General features: G+C 38.1%; 2 protein-coding genes across 3 annotated transcripts in view; both read right to left on the bottom strand.

Moving 5' to 3' along the window:
- Positions 1–2,870, bottom strand: part of cers2b (ceramide synthase 2b) — a 29,478-nt gene extending 26,608 nt beyond the window's left edge. Inside the window, exon 1 of the mRNA XM_033981111.2 lies at positions 2,404–2,870. The gene's annotated coding sequence lies outside the window, so the exon portion shown is untranslated. The remainder of the gene's footprint in view (positions 1–2,403) is intronic.
- A 4,874-nt stretch (positions 2,871–7,744) lies between these two features.
- Positions 7,745–13,080, bottom strand: part of celf3b (cugbp, Elav-like family member 3b) — a 59,705-nt gene continuing 54,369 nt past the window's right edge. Inside the window, exons 13-15 of one of the 2 annotated variants that reach the window (XR_008649024.1) lie at positions 12,553–12,713; positions 11,552–11,623; positions 7,745–8,392 (exon numbers count right to left, since the gene is read on the bottom strand). Coding sequence is in view for 1 of the 2 variants with exons in the window: in XM_033981095.2 (XP_033836986.1) it covers positions 12,586–12,713 (128 nt within the window). In the remaining variant the exon portion in view is untranslated. The remainder of the gene's footprint in view (positions 8,393–11,551; positions 11,624–12,552; positions 12,714–13,080) is intronic. The other variant, XM_033981095.2, reaches the window with a different exon arrangement.

Genomic DNA, 13,080 nt, shown 5'->3' with positions numbered 1-13,080 from the left:
GGAGTTGAACCGTTAACCTTAGTTTTCTTTGCAGTACTGTTTAAAAAGTTACTACACATTTGTACACTTCAATTAAAGGTGCAGAAATGCTACTTTAGCTGGTTTTCCGCCATTTTCTCATCTCCATGGAGATGTGGACATGTCTAGAAATTTTTCGCGTAATAGCATTAAAGTTATCGATCATGCGGACAATTTACATAAACGTTGGATCGCAGTGTGACTCTGAAGTGCTGTACGTTTGCAATTTGTTTCCTCCCCGACAAAACTCACAATGTCGATGAAACGTTCTGCACCGACAAAGATGCCTACGAAGTGTTTGTTTGAACTTTGAGAGAGTTTAAACAAGAGAGAAATGTGAGAAAATGTTAACGCCTGTGTGAGGAAAGTGTTTTACAGCAAAAAACTGTAAAAATAAAGCTGATACTTCGCGGATTTCGCCTATTGCGGGTTATTTTTAGAACGTAACCTGAGGGACCACTGTACATAGATAAGTTTAATAGCATAAACGTAGCAATAACATCTCTATGGAGACGCAGGTAGCACAGACTTTCCACCAGAAAAGTTACATAGTGCACTTTTAACTTTGAAAATTGAATCGAAAATTGATACAAGGAAAAAATATTGGATGAATTTGTTTGGCCATATCATCCAGGACTGTTTTGACTCGTTAAATCTTGGACTGAAACCCACTAGATTTCAATTACGCTATAAACTACTAAGCATTTTAATACGACAGAATAATTAGCATTGATAAATTAACCATATAAACTATAAAAACAATTTATTTCATTTGTATTCCTTGCAGAAACCGTCAAAATCAGCCTAAACGCACAGACACACATACTTTCAGTGGGAGGCGTTTTACACAGTGGCATACTTTCTACACTTGTGCCATTAGCCGTAACTCAGGTCACGACGTGGACATTTAGCATCCTGACGGTGACTCACTCAAATCCCACACATTTTAAGCATTCCTTTCGCCTCGTGCCCTGACAGCCAGCAGCTATCTTTACCCATCAAAGAAGAACAGTGCTCGTCAGTGTTATCCAGCTCTACCTCTAAGAACAGCAGATAAGCAAATACTGACATCTAAATAGCATTGTCTAAAACCACTCAGCTTTAGCCTTGATGAATTATTGATGTGAACTTTCAATCAGCGATCACTGGTTTAGGAGGTGGTGTCTTGATTGTCTTGTACTCTCTTAAGTAATGATTAAATGCCCCCCTTTTCCAGAGGGTAGTTTATACTTGGGGCAATTAGACGGGCTCCTGGGAGTCCGCTTCTTCCTTCTATTAAGAGGGATGCCGTAAACAGAGCAATTTATCCCTCTTGGATGAAGATACACACCAAGGCATTACGCAAAACAAGTGAAATGCTACGAATATACGGGAAACTCTAAAATATAATGGACTGTGTGGGTTTGTGTGTGTAATAATGAGAGATAATGCCCAGTAGCAGTAATACAAGCAGTAAAGTGCTGTACTTAAGTAGAATTTGTATGTATTTGTACTTTACTTAAGTAGATTCTACAGTGGATACAGTGGCTTGGAGCAGTATCTGTACTTTCTACTACATTTTTAAACAGGACTGACAAGTAAAAAGTACTTTTCATATGATTTGAGGAGTTATTTTGATAATTTTCGTGCTAACATCCTGATTAAAGCTTCCGAGTTCAACCTTCGGGTTTGAGCAAACAAATAAATACACAAAATTCAAAAGAAAAATTTTAAAAATGTTACAATATTATACAATATTACTACATTTAACACAAATGAACAACACTTTTTGCTCTTAAAGTACATTTTTAAACAATTACTTCAATACTTTTACTTAATTAGATGTACTTGAGTAACTTTTTACCTCTGTATTTCTACTTTCACTTAACAAAATTGAGTGTTTCCTCCACAGCTGACCAATAGTAACCAAACACTGCCTAAATAAATGATCTTGTTTACTCCTATTCTTCACTGGTGACATATAAATTTCACTTATTGTCATCATCATCCGGGCCTTTGTTAACCTTGAGTCTCAGAGGCTGTAAACTAGGCTACTGTATCAACACAATAGTAGTTATAAAATTATCAGCAAATTGTCTGATAATGTTGTTCGCTGCTGTGTTGGTTATCGCACATAACTGAGAGTTTTGTGACTCGGGTGCCACTTCACAGCCTTTTACACCACACAGTTTGTTAGATCTGTACTCTTTTGCGTGGTAAAATGTTGATTTAAAGTCCAATCCTTTTAGTTTTGGAGTTAAAAAGCCCAAAATGCCTCGCTGCTCCTTTCATTAAGCAATTCCTCCTCGTGCGTAATGACGTCCGTGCGCAGACAGGATGCAGTGTGTAACGCGCATTTAAACGGATACAGACTTCTTATCCACATGAAAGTCAAATTGTACTTACTTGTTTTGGAGTTTCTATCCGTTGTGTCGCGTTTGTTGTTGGTGTTTTCTACTTTTCTTGGATCCACGCAGCCTCGGCGTCAGCTACAGCCACAGAATCTAACGGTGCGCCACTCCGCCTGTGCGTAAAAGGGCCAAGTCTGCTCAAGTTTTAGTATCCACGCTGTTTTTTACATCTCCCCATTGAGCACGACATGTTTTCTTCTTCTTTGGTTGCTTTTTTCACGGTGGAAAACAACAATCAGAGCCCTTGTAAGATGGCACAGCGCGCGTGATTCGGGCCGGTCCTCGCGCAGCTCTGTCCCGCTGATGTTTCCGTTTCCCGGGTGTTGGATTCTTTTGGCCTCGTGTCGTGTCCCGGAATCAAGCAGGGTCCGTTTGGGTGGGTGTGTGTGTGTGTGTGTGGCCGGGCAGAGGCAGCAGAGGCAGCAGAGGTCGGGCCGGGCAGTAGAGCGGACCGTAGAGCAGCAGACAGACAGAGGGGAGGGAGGAGTGAGGGATAACGGAGAGGGAGGGACACAAAATGACGCGCGAGCACATGAGGGAGCATTTGGCTCATGCACACAGGCACACATGTTGGGTTTACGTGCGTCTTGGGGACACATTCATTTCCTGCAGACTGATTCTAACCTCAACCACAGTTAGACATAGTGTTTGTCTAATCAGAATCTAAAACATAACCTATTTTAACCCATATCTTCACTTTAGATCATGACATTTCAATATAATGATCTAATTATGTTGAAATTGGAGTCATGTAATGGGTGCTCTTTTTCTATAAGAGGCAGGTCCCCATAAACTGAGTGTATGTACAAAAAATATGATAAATATATATATATATATTTTGCGTTTCCATGCTTTTTGGAGACATTATATCGACTTATTTGTGATTACTGGAGACTTATAACCTAAACTTAACCATATAGACAGATCTTCTATGCTTCTTTCTTATCCTTAACCCAATTTAACTCATATCTGAACTCTAAATCATGTTGAGCTTATAATAAAGGATGTACAACGAGGGGGTCTGTTTTTTTAAAGAGAGTCTGGCTACAGACTTCCACCCATAGGCCCCTACCCCGCAGACCTACATCAGGATGCACCTCCACTGACATGTTCCTCACCATTTTTCATATTTTTTCTTTATAGGTGACTTAATTACACTTTTTATCAGTTGTTGCTTTAGGTCATTGTCTATTAAAGATCATAAATGGTGATTAAAAACTCATTTCAGATTGTTAACTGCATTTCAAAACTTTGAATTTCTTCCTTTCTTTCTGTATTTCTCAGGGACTATGTACAAATTCATGAATCTGACAAAAGAAAATATGATTTGTACCAGATTTAGCTTCTACTACTGTCCATGTGCAGTCCCTGTGCAGGTGAACACACATTAAAACACACATTTCATTACAATTATATTATAAAACAGACAGTTCATCTTTAACATTAGCAGGAAAATACAATATATGCCCAATACATGATGTTTCCTACAGTCCAAACCAATTTAAAAACTCAATTATGTGCAGATTTTTTACAGTAAATACAGAACATTACCAATTAACCAGACTGACATGGACACATTTGATGATCTAAAATGTACTTTTTCAAATTTCTAGTAAAATAATTCAAATCTATCGACAATTTCAGAGTCTGGAAGCTGAATCTCTGTCTGATAGTTTGAAATGAAAAGGCGACTGAGCAAAGGCCGAGGATCTGTTTGGAACTGTCATTTTGGTTCACAAAAATACAAAAATAACCAATAGATTTAATTTCTAGTTTGAAGTGAAGTAGCTTTGTGTTGTCTCTGCTTTACTTTTTTTGCACGGGTTAATTCGCTTTTTAAACAAATCAAAAAACACACTGTATATTTAGCTTTCATCATGGGCTTAAATGTACAAAGGCATAAACAGCAAAGGTGTAATAGATGTAGTTTGTCCGTGAATGTGTTGCCGTAGACCAAGGGCGTCAAACTCATTTTCACTGAGGGCCACATCAGCAAAATGGCCACCATCAAGGGCCAGATGTGACTGTGCGGCTTTATAAATGTCACTAAATGTAACCGATTGTCATGTAAAATAAATGTAATTACTTTTTAACTTGTTAAATCACGGTTTCTGTGATAAACTGACATTTTTAAAAGTGTGTATCTGGTCGGGACACACCTCCTCACAGACCTTTAGCACTGCTTCAAATTCGTCCTTTTACAGCCTTTTAATTATTGGACAATTTGTTGTTTTTCTTGCAGAATAACTTTTTCATACTTAGCTCTGTGTTTGGTGTCAAAATGTCAACATAGATTGTACCGACCACACACAAACACAAAAAACATAGTTTTTTTCTCCTCAAAGCACAAACTTTTATTCACCTTCACCTTTCTTCCTCCAAACTTCCTTCCATGCCAACAATTTTCCTCTTCATGAACATTTTGTGATGATTATTTGCAAATATTTCTCAGTTCCACTTACTGGGAAAATCTCATTAGTTCATTGTGAGTGCACACATTAAAGCAGCATAGACTCATTTTTAAAATGACAGTCATGCCTTTTAATTTATCTTCTCACGGGCCACATAAAATGACGTGGCGAGCCGCATTTGGCCCCCCGGGCCTTGAGTTTGACACATGTAGACCTTGTTTCTGGTCAAGATTATTAAGACCAGGCATAAATCTATAATGATTAAGGTTAGGAAAAAGCTTGTCTTTAGTAAAACAATGTCAACTTTTGCAACACGACCATGTAACAGTGAGCTTTTGGCGATGTTCTGCCACGACCGCTGTTTTGTTTATTTACTCTTAGGACCCTGTGATTTGAAGTTAGTCACCTGAGGGTCATCCTGGTAGAGGTCTGCGGGTCGGGTCCTCTGAACAGAGGTCTGCAGCCACATCCCTCGCTTTGGTTCCCATAAAGAAGACAGGCATGAGTTAAGAGCACACTGATTTAGGTGTCCACAGTGTTATAAATAGCCCGCACACATACATGTTGGCGTTCAGAGCTTGTTGAGGACATTTTTACGTTAAGTTTGGATTCGTTTATTCCCTGGAAACTGATCTTAACCATAACCTTAATCAAAACGTGCTACTTGAACCAAACCTGAACTTTAAACCCTGCTGTTGATCTAATAATAAGGGCAGGGGAGGTGATATTTGTCCTGATAGACAGGTCAAAAACAGAAATATTATCATTGTGGCACAACATTTTATTTCAATTTTCATAATTTCAAAGCATAAACACACCCCAAATCTCAGTTTAAACCATTTTAAACACATCTGAGCCTTGATTATTTCTGTCTATGATCAGTTTGTAGACAAAAAAAGTGAAAAAAGTAGTGAAAAAAATGAAAAAAAAAAACATTGGGATCCCACAAAGTTGATCCCTAGTCCTCATGAATTAAAAGCACATACAGATTCGAGCCCCCACAGTGTGATAAATACCCGCAGTGACACACATGTGCGTTTTGTTTCCGCTCAGAGTAAAGTCACCACCTCCTCCTCCTCCTTTTCAGTCCTCTCCCTCCAAATTTGAGGTGGAGTAATGGACTCCATGCTCCTCCCGCCGCAACATATGTCCACACGCCGAGGATCTGTGCCAAACCGGTGCCACTTTCCCTCTGCGTTTGTCTATAGGCGACAATAGGCCGCTGAGTTCAAACATGTTTCTCTGCGTTTCACTCTGCGTTTTACACTCAATCAGCTTCAGCCTTTTTCACGACATGTGCACCGCTCGTGACCTTTGAACTCGTGAAAAAGCACGTAAGGTGAGTGACATGAAGACGCAGTAAAGTAGGCTACAGCGCGGTAAGTGGTGTTGGCCTTTTAACTTAACAGACACATCCCCCAGATCTGAATTATTAAAGCGAACATTAAATATTAAGGAACCATAAGGCCAAAAAATGTGCCAAGACTCTGACATGCGCGTTGGACGGTAAGAATGTGTCCACAAAGACTGTAGATTTATGACAATGTTGTGTTTACTCTTTGGTTTGTTTGGCTTGAGCTTTATAGCATCTAAAAAAAGCCCAAAATGCTCTGTTCCACCTTGTGATGTCATCAAGTGGGAGCAGTTAACAGCTCATTTTACCTTTTGTGCAGTAGCGACTGGCAATTCCAGGGCTGAAATGATCCAAATGATACTAGAGAAGGTGTGTGGAGTTTAAAAATACATTGGAGCACTTCCTGTGTTACCACATAATGACATCACAAGGTGGAACAGAGCATTTTGTTGTTTTGTTTTTTTAATTAATAGACGTAGGCCTAACTAGATTTATGCTAATGTTGTGTTTACTATTTGGTGCATAATATTAAGACGTAACAAGCTGAATAGAACTTTGTAGCATCTCCAAGGCTCAAAATGATCTGTTCCACCTTGTGATGTCATGAAGTGGGAGCAGTTAACAGCTCATTTTACCTTTAGTTCAGTAGAGATTGGTAATTCCAGGGTTGAAATCATCCAAATTGTTCTAGGGAAGGTGCTGAAATCATCCAAATGATACTAGAGAAGGTGTTTGGAGTTTAAAAACACAGTGGAGCACTTCCTGTATCGCCACATGATGACATCACAAGGTGGAACAGAGTGTTTTTGTTGTTGTTTGAGAGACAAACTCAGCCTAAATGCGCAGGATTTGTGTATTAAACATGTTAGCATTTGTTTGTAAGAACACCTGCAGCCAGATAACTGCTTTTATGTTTTTTAAATCATGTTAATGATTATAAAAATGTAATTATTTGACCTAATTAACCCACTTTTTGATAGAAATGACCCAAAGTAAATGCAAAATATAGGGCAGTTGTCTTCAGAGATAAGACAAATAGAGCATTTTATAGATAATACCCTAATGTAGCTACTCCCATAAATGAATTTAACAGATAAGAATGTTCAGTGAGTTGAAGTGGCGCCATCTTCTGGACACTAAAGGCACAGCAGCTACAGCAACAAGCAAAAATCACAACTTTTCGCATGATACTTTTTATTTTAACTTAAAAACAGAGTGGATCAAAAACAGGATTCAATAAATTAGAAATAAATATAATTGTTGTAATAATTAATACATACATTATAATTCCTCAATGGCAAGAGTCTGACAGAAACAGGCTCTCGAAAATGTTTGTACTATAAAATTCTAAAATCAAAATATTGCAGCCTGTTCAAAACCCCTCCTCCCGATAAACAAAATAATTCATAAATTAGTAAATAAATAAAAAATAGTTCAAATATTAAAAGCTCCCGAATAAAAGTGCTGCCCCCCACCCCCACAGTTCACCTAAAATCTAAGTAGAAATTTAAAATAGGTTAGTGATTTTTTACTTTACAATTCGGAATGTAATATCCTTTTATGAGGACAATGGCGATTTGTCTTGACTTAATAAGTAATAATAATAATAATAATAATAATAATAATGACGTGTCTGTTCAGTGTTATCTAAACTCGTATTATTTTTGCATTTTTCTAGTGTTGATTTTAAATGCTGCTCTTTGTAAACTAAAATATTTACAGCTCTCCTCTCCTGACTCGTTCTAACCTACATTTGTAGTTGCATTTTTTGATTTTTCTTCACTTTTAACTATGAAACATCAGTCCCTCTATATTTGTCCTGTAATAGACATAGTATAGACAAGTGTTTTGGAGTGATACAGCAGTAGTTGTTTTTTTTTTTTTTTTTTTTTACAAACCATTTTTATAACTTGGCAAATTCCACTCTTACGGTCAGACGTCATACCAGGCAGAAGGTAAGTATTTGAGTACGTATCTTGCAGTTATGTTAGCAAGGAAGTTGTGTTTGTGCACGTTATGTACATTTTGTTTGTATTGGTCCGTTCACCGATAGCTGGAGCGTGGGGCGAGTGCTGCGAGCTTCTGCTGAGGACGATGACGCCGCACTCCTAAAACGCTCTAAAGGTAGCAGGCAGTCGGAAAGCACAATGAACCCTGGGATTCCTCCTCCTCCTCCTCCTTCTTCTTCTTTCTCCAAAAAACGGTCTCCGAAAAGTCACCTGCAAGTGCGGACGGAGAGAGAGAGCAGAGAGAAAGAAAGAAAGAAAGAAAGAAAGAGGGGGAGAGGAAGAAGATAGACAAGGATGGAGGTGTATAAACAGGGGGAAAAAGGACAGAGGAAAGGACACATTAGAATACGCACTGTACAAAAAGGAACGCATGACTTGAAATGACTTGAATTCAGGATTTTTTACTTGTTTTGAATCGTTTGAATTGACAAGTGGATTTGTTTATTTGCTCGCAGATAAGTGGTTCTGGTTATTATCATTTTGAAACTAAATCGTCCTTGAGCCAAAATGAAATTATTGAAAAGAAACGATGTCCTTTTCTTTTGACCCATCCCGTAATGCTGCTGGTGCAACCCGGTGCAACGGCAGTGCAGCTCCCAGGACGTATCGGCTCACAAAATATGGGATACGTGAGCTCCTTCAGGCTTTATACTGATTTGCCTGCACTGCATTTCAAATATTTTCTGAATTTAGAGTCAATTTATTCCACGTTTTTGTCCTCGTTTGGTAGAATTAGCATAGGAATCTGTAGTTTTTTCATTTCCACACCTGCTTTAGCTCGAATTTAGACCGGAAAAGTCCTGTTTAGACCTGGTTTAGATCCAGAAAACCAAGTATTTACTTCTTGTTACACACCGAGAAGTAAAAACGTTGTAGTCCTACTTATAAAATACACCAAAAGCCTTTCAAAACAAGTGAAACAAGATGAACTGAAGTCATTTGAACTCATTTAGATCATCCTTTTTGTGTACGATAAGAATTACATTGATCTAACCAGTCATGCCCCAACACTGAATGCGGAACTTTTAAAATAACCATCACCATCTCGAAGCCACTTTACAATTCTAACTTTTGTTTCGTTTTGGTTTGATTCTAACAGCAATATTACATCATGTTGTTGGGCCACAAACAAGTGCCTGGACCATGCATGTCTAGAGTGAAAATACTTTGTACCTTTCAGGGTTAACGACAAAGATAGCATTTTGAGCGCCTTGGAATTAGCAATAGCTGTACTTGTGTTCTTGGGATAACTGCAAGCACACACTACGACATGCAAATCCTTCTCGCATTTGCAGTATAGAAATTCTGGGTGACCATTTTTGTTATTTTGACTCTAAAAATAAATCCGAAATACATTTACAGCTACTTCCTTTTGGCAATATGTCTATCTGAGTTCATCCGATGCTGCTAAAAAAGCTTAAATTTGAACGTTACGCTGCTTAAACGCTAAATAATTCAACGTTTTTCTCCCAGAATTCCTATATTTGAAGGCTGATCTCCAATAAGCAAGAGGCACTAGATGTTTCCACCATGACAACCACATAACCTTTACCTTTAAACCACAGAGAGGTTAGAAAGAGGAGGTCAGGATGGATAAATGCAATTAATTTAGCCTGGATAAGTGGAACAACATAAAGGCAGCAGAGAGAAAGAAAGAAAGAAAGAAAGAGAGAGACTGGAGCATGTAGGACTAGGTTTAGGAAGTGTAGCATATGGTGCAGAAGGCATTGCCACGCGGAAGTGACAATAAAACAACAAATAAAAGAAAAATATTGCAAATGAAAAGGTAAAAGCAACCCATATTTGCCTGTCAAAGTACAGCTCGACTATAAAGTACAGGATTACCCAAAATGCATCATGTTTAAAGAGCGTATAGTTGAGTAAAATGTGATGTTTTTAAGGTTATATCCACATCAAAACATACCTGGAGCTGCGTTTTGTTTCAGTAATCCTGCGTTTTTGCTCTGTCCTACATCCCAGACTGTAAAGCGCCTCCTTGTGGCAGCTTTAGGTCACAACGTCCCCAACGCCCATGTGACATCTTCGTGTTTGTATCATCCATTTTTAAAATTCTGTCACTACGCTGCGTCGCTTTCATTGTTTAGACTTAGTTACAAACTGCTTAATTTAAATTGCACCTGTGTGTGGCGCCATCTTTAGGTAGTTTTTGGAATAATCAGGGACGACACATGGAAAACTTGTAAATAAAAAGGAAAACTAAAGCAAACTAATCACTACGTAATGCTTTAATACGGCCTGCAAATAGGAAATACCCAGGTTATACATAGTACTCAGAGTAGTGTGAATACAGTACGCAGATAAACTGTATAAAGAAGTGGGATAACAGCGTGCGGCTAAAGTCAAATGAAGCTAATCGAGGCTAACGGTTATAGCGGCGAATTTGGAGCTGACTTCCATGTTAGAAAGGAGTATCATAGCAACCCAAGAGCCAATCCGGAGCGAGGCTGTTGAAGCGCTGATTTGGCAGGGACGCTTAGCAACGCTGTCAATCAAACCTGTTGCTAACTCCACCAGCAGCGACTTTGCGGAAAGAGGGCGCCTGATTTGTCTGTTATTAATGTTCATATCTTGATTTACAGACAAAATTGTGAAATAAAAACAACACAGCAAGCAGTTACGGAGAGACGAGTGACAGTTTTGTAACGTAAAGTGATGCGCACATGATTTAGAACACGACGGCTAGCAGGTTGGCTATGTCCATTTATATATACAGTCTATGAATATGCATAACTATTAACCTGTGTGTGTTATTAGCCTTTTAAGTGCAGTTTTCGTATGTTTTTCGGTCTGTTTCTTGCTCATATTAAACAGTTTGAAGAAGCTTTATGATCTATTTTGTGTAGGTCTATATTTGTCTTGTTTCACGTCGTTAAACCGCTGAGCTCGTCCACACAAACACCAAAACAACAGGGATATAGCAGCGCTCATTTTACACACTACAGTGTAACAAACACACACACAATGTCCACTACTGTACCCAAAAAACGCTTCAAATCATAATGACACCAAACAGAACACTACAAGACTGATCAAAAACAAAACTGCAGAAAAAACTCGGAAAATTACTTACAAAATTGATCGTTTACAATGCGTAAATTAAGAAAAATTAAATGTTTAAAAATCTTTTGAATCAGATAAAAAATAATCCCGGGCTGTAGACAGTTATTGATCAGTGTGTGCACAGGTCAATACAAAAGAAAGTCACAATGCACCAAACACAGTCGTGGTCACTACGGCAACAGGACATGCAGGTCAACATGGCGGGTTGCTGCGGTGACCAAGGGCAACCAACACAGGCAATCAATCGTCACGGCAACCCAAAAAACACAGGCCAACCAATCAACTTACAACACCGTGAGAGGAAGGGGTCAGAGCTTATCATAGCCAGGGTCCTCATGAAATATGATTGGACAGGAGGGTCTTGGGTGTCAGAAAAAGATGGAAACAGCAGGAAAGAAAATAAATAAATTTGATAGATTCAACTTAAAGCAAATCCTTTTATGACTTGGTAAGGTTGCCATAGCGACACTGCAAAAACGAGCAACGAGACTGCGGTAAAATGACTTTAAAATGGATTGTAATTCAAGTAGTTATTTAATCGTAAATATCATGCAGGTTAACAGTTTGCTTCATGGTATTTCTGATTGATTTTAAATTTGTTAAGCGCAGAAGGAAGGAAAACCAAATGTGCCAATAGAGAATAGAGCAAATGTATTAATAATAAATAAATCTTAACAAAAATGCTAAAATTAAAAAAGTAATATTAGTAGTGCAGTAGTATAAGTACAATGTGACGTGTCTAGAAATAAGATTTTCCTAAGGAACAAGGAATATTCCATGTAATTAAGGAAATAAATTTGTTTTTACTTAGAGGTACATTATGTAAGTTTAAGCCAAAAAATTTAATAAAAGCAGATTTTTTTTAATTGAACAGAGAAAAAAAATATTAAAAATAAATTAATTAATTAATACATAAAAATAAAAGTAAAAAATAAAAATTAAATAAATAAATAAATTGCATCTCCATAAACCTGACTCTTATTTCTTTATATATATATATATATATATATATATATATATATATATATATATATATATATATATATATATATATATATATATATATACAGGCCTAAAGAAAAAAAAAAAACTATTAAAAACTCAAATTAAGATCCTGATTTAAAGTCATTTAAACTCATCTGTCCGTTGTTCGTTGCAGTGTTTGCTCATGTTAACCTTTGTCTTAATCACAATTGGGATTTCTGCAGCTGCGGCGTCTCCTTATTCTCAATTATTGCTTTTTTATTCCATCATAAAACTGAAGTAAAGTTTATTTTTTATACTCGTACCTCATCTTATGTCTGTCGTGTCCACAGTGCGGCTCAGTACGGGCGGTTGGCGTCTTTCGGCCTCTTCAGCTGCACTTTGAGCCTCTTCATCCCGATCTGGAATCCGTTCATGGCCTGGATGGCGGCCTGAGCGCTCGCGGGGTTGTCAAAACTTACAAATCCTGAGAAATATATATATAAAAAAAAAAACATTTGTAAGAAGAGTCGGGACAAGAGAGATGTAACAATAAACGAGCGATTTTAATGTTAAGAGAAAGAGGGAGAGAGAGAGAGACAATGAGGGGACAGAGAGAAAGAGGGAGGAAGAGAGAGACAATGAGGGGACAGAGAGAAAGAGGGAGGGAGAGAGAGAATGAGGGGACAGAGAGAAAGAGGGAGGGAGAGAGAGACAATGAGGGGACAGAGAGAAAGAGGGAGGGAGAGAGAGACAATGAGGGGACAGGGAGAAAGAGGGAGGGAGAGAGAGAGAATGAGGGGACAGAGAGAAAGAGGGAGGAAGAGAGAGAGAATGAGGGGACAGAGAGAAAG

The sequence above is a fragment of the Periophthalmus magnuspinnatus genome, chromosome 16, assembly GCF_009829125.3.
Source record: "Periophthalmus magnuspinnatus isolate fPerMag1 chromosome 16, fPerMag1.2.pri, whole genome shotgun sequence".
Taxonomy (NCBI): Eukaryota; Metazoa; Chordata; class Actinopteri; order Gobiiformes; family Gobiidae; genus Periophthalmus; species Periophthalmus magnuspinnatus.
The sequence above is the reverse complement of the archived record's forward strand: the minus strand, read 5'-3'. Positions and strand labels throughout refer to the sequence as shown.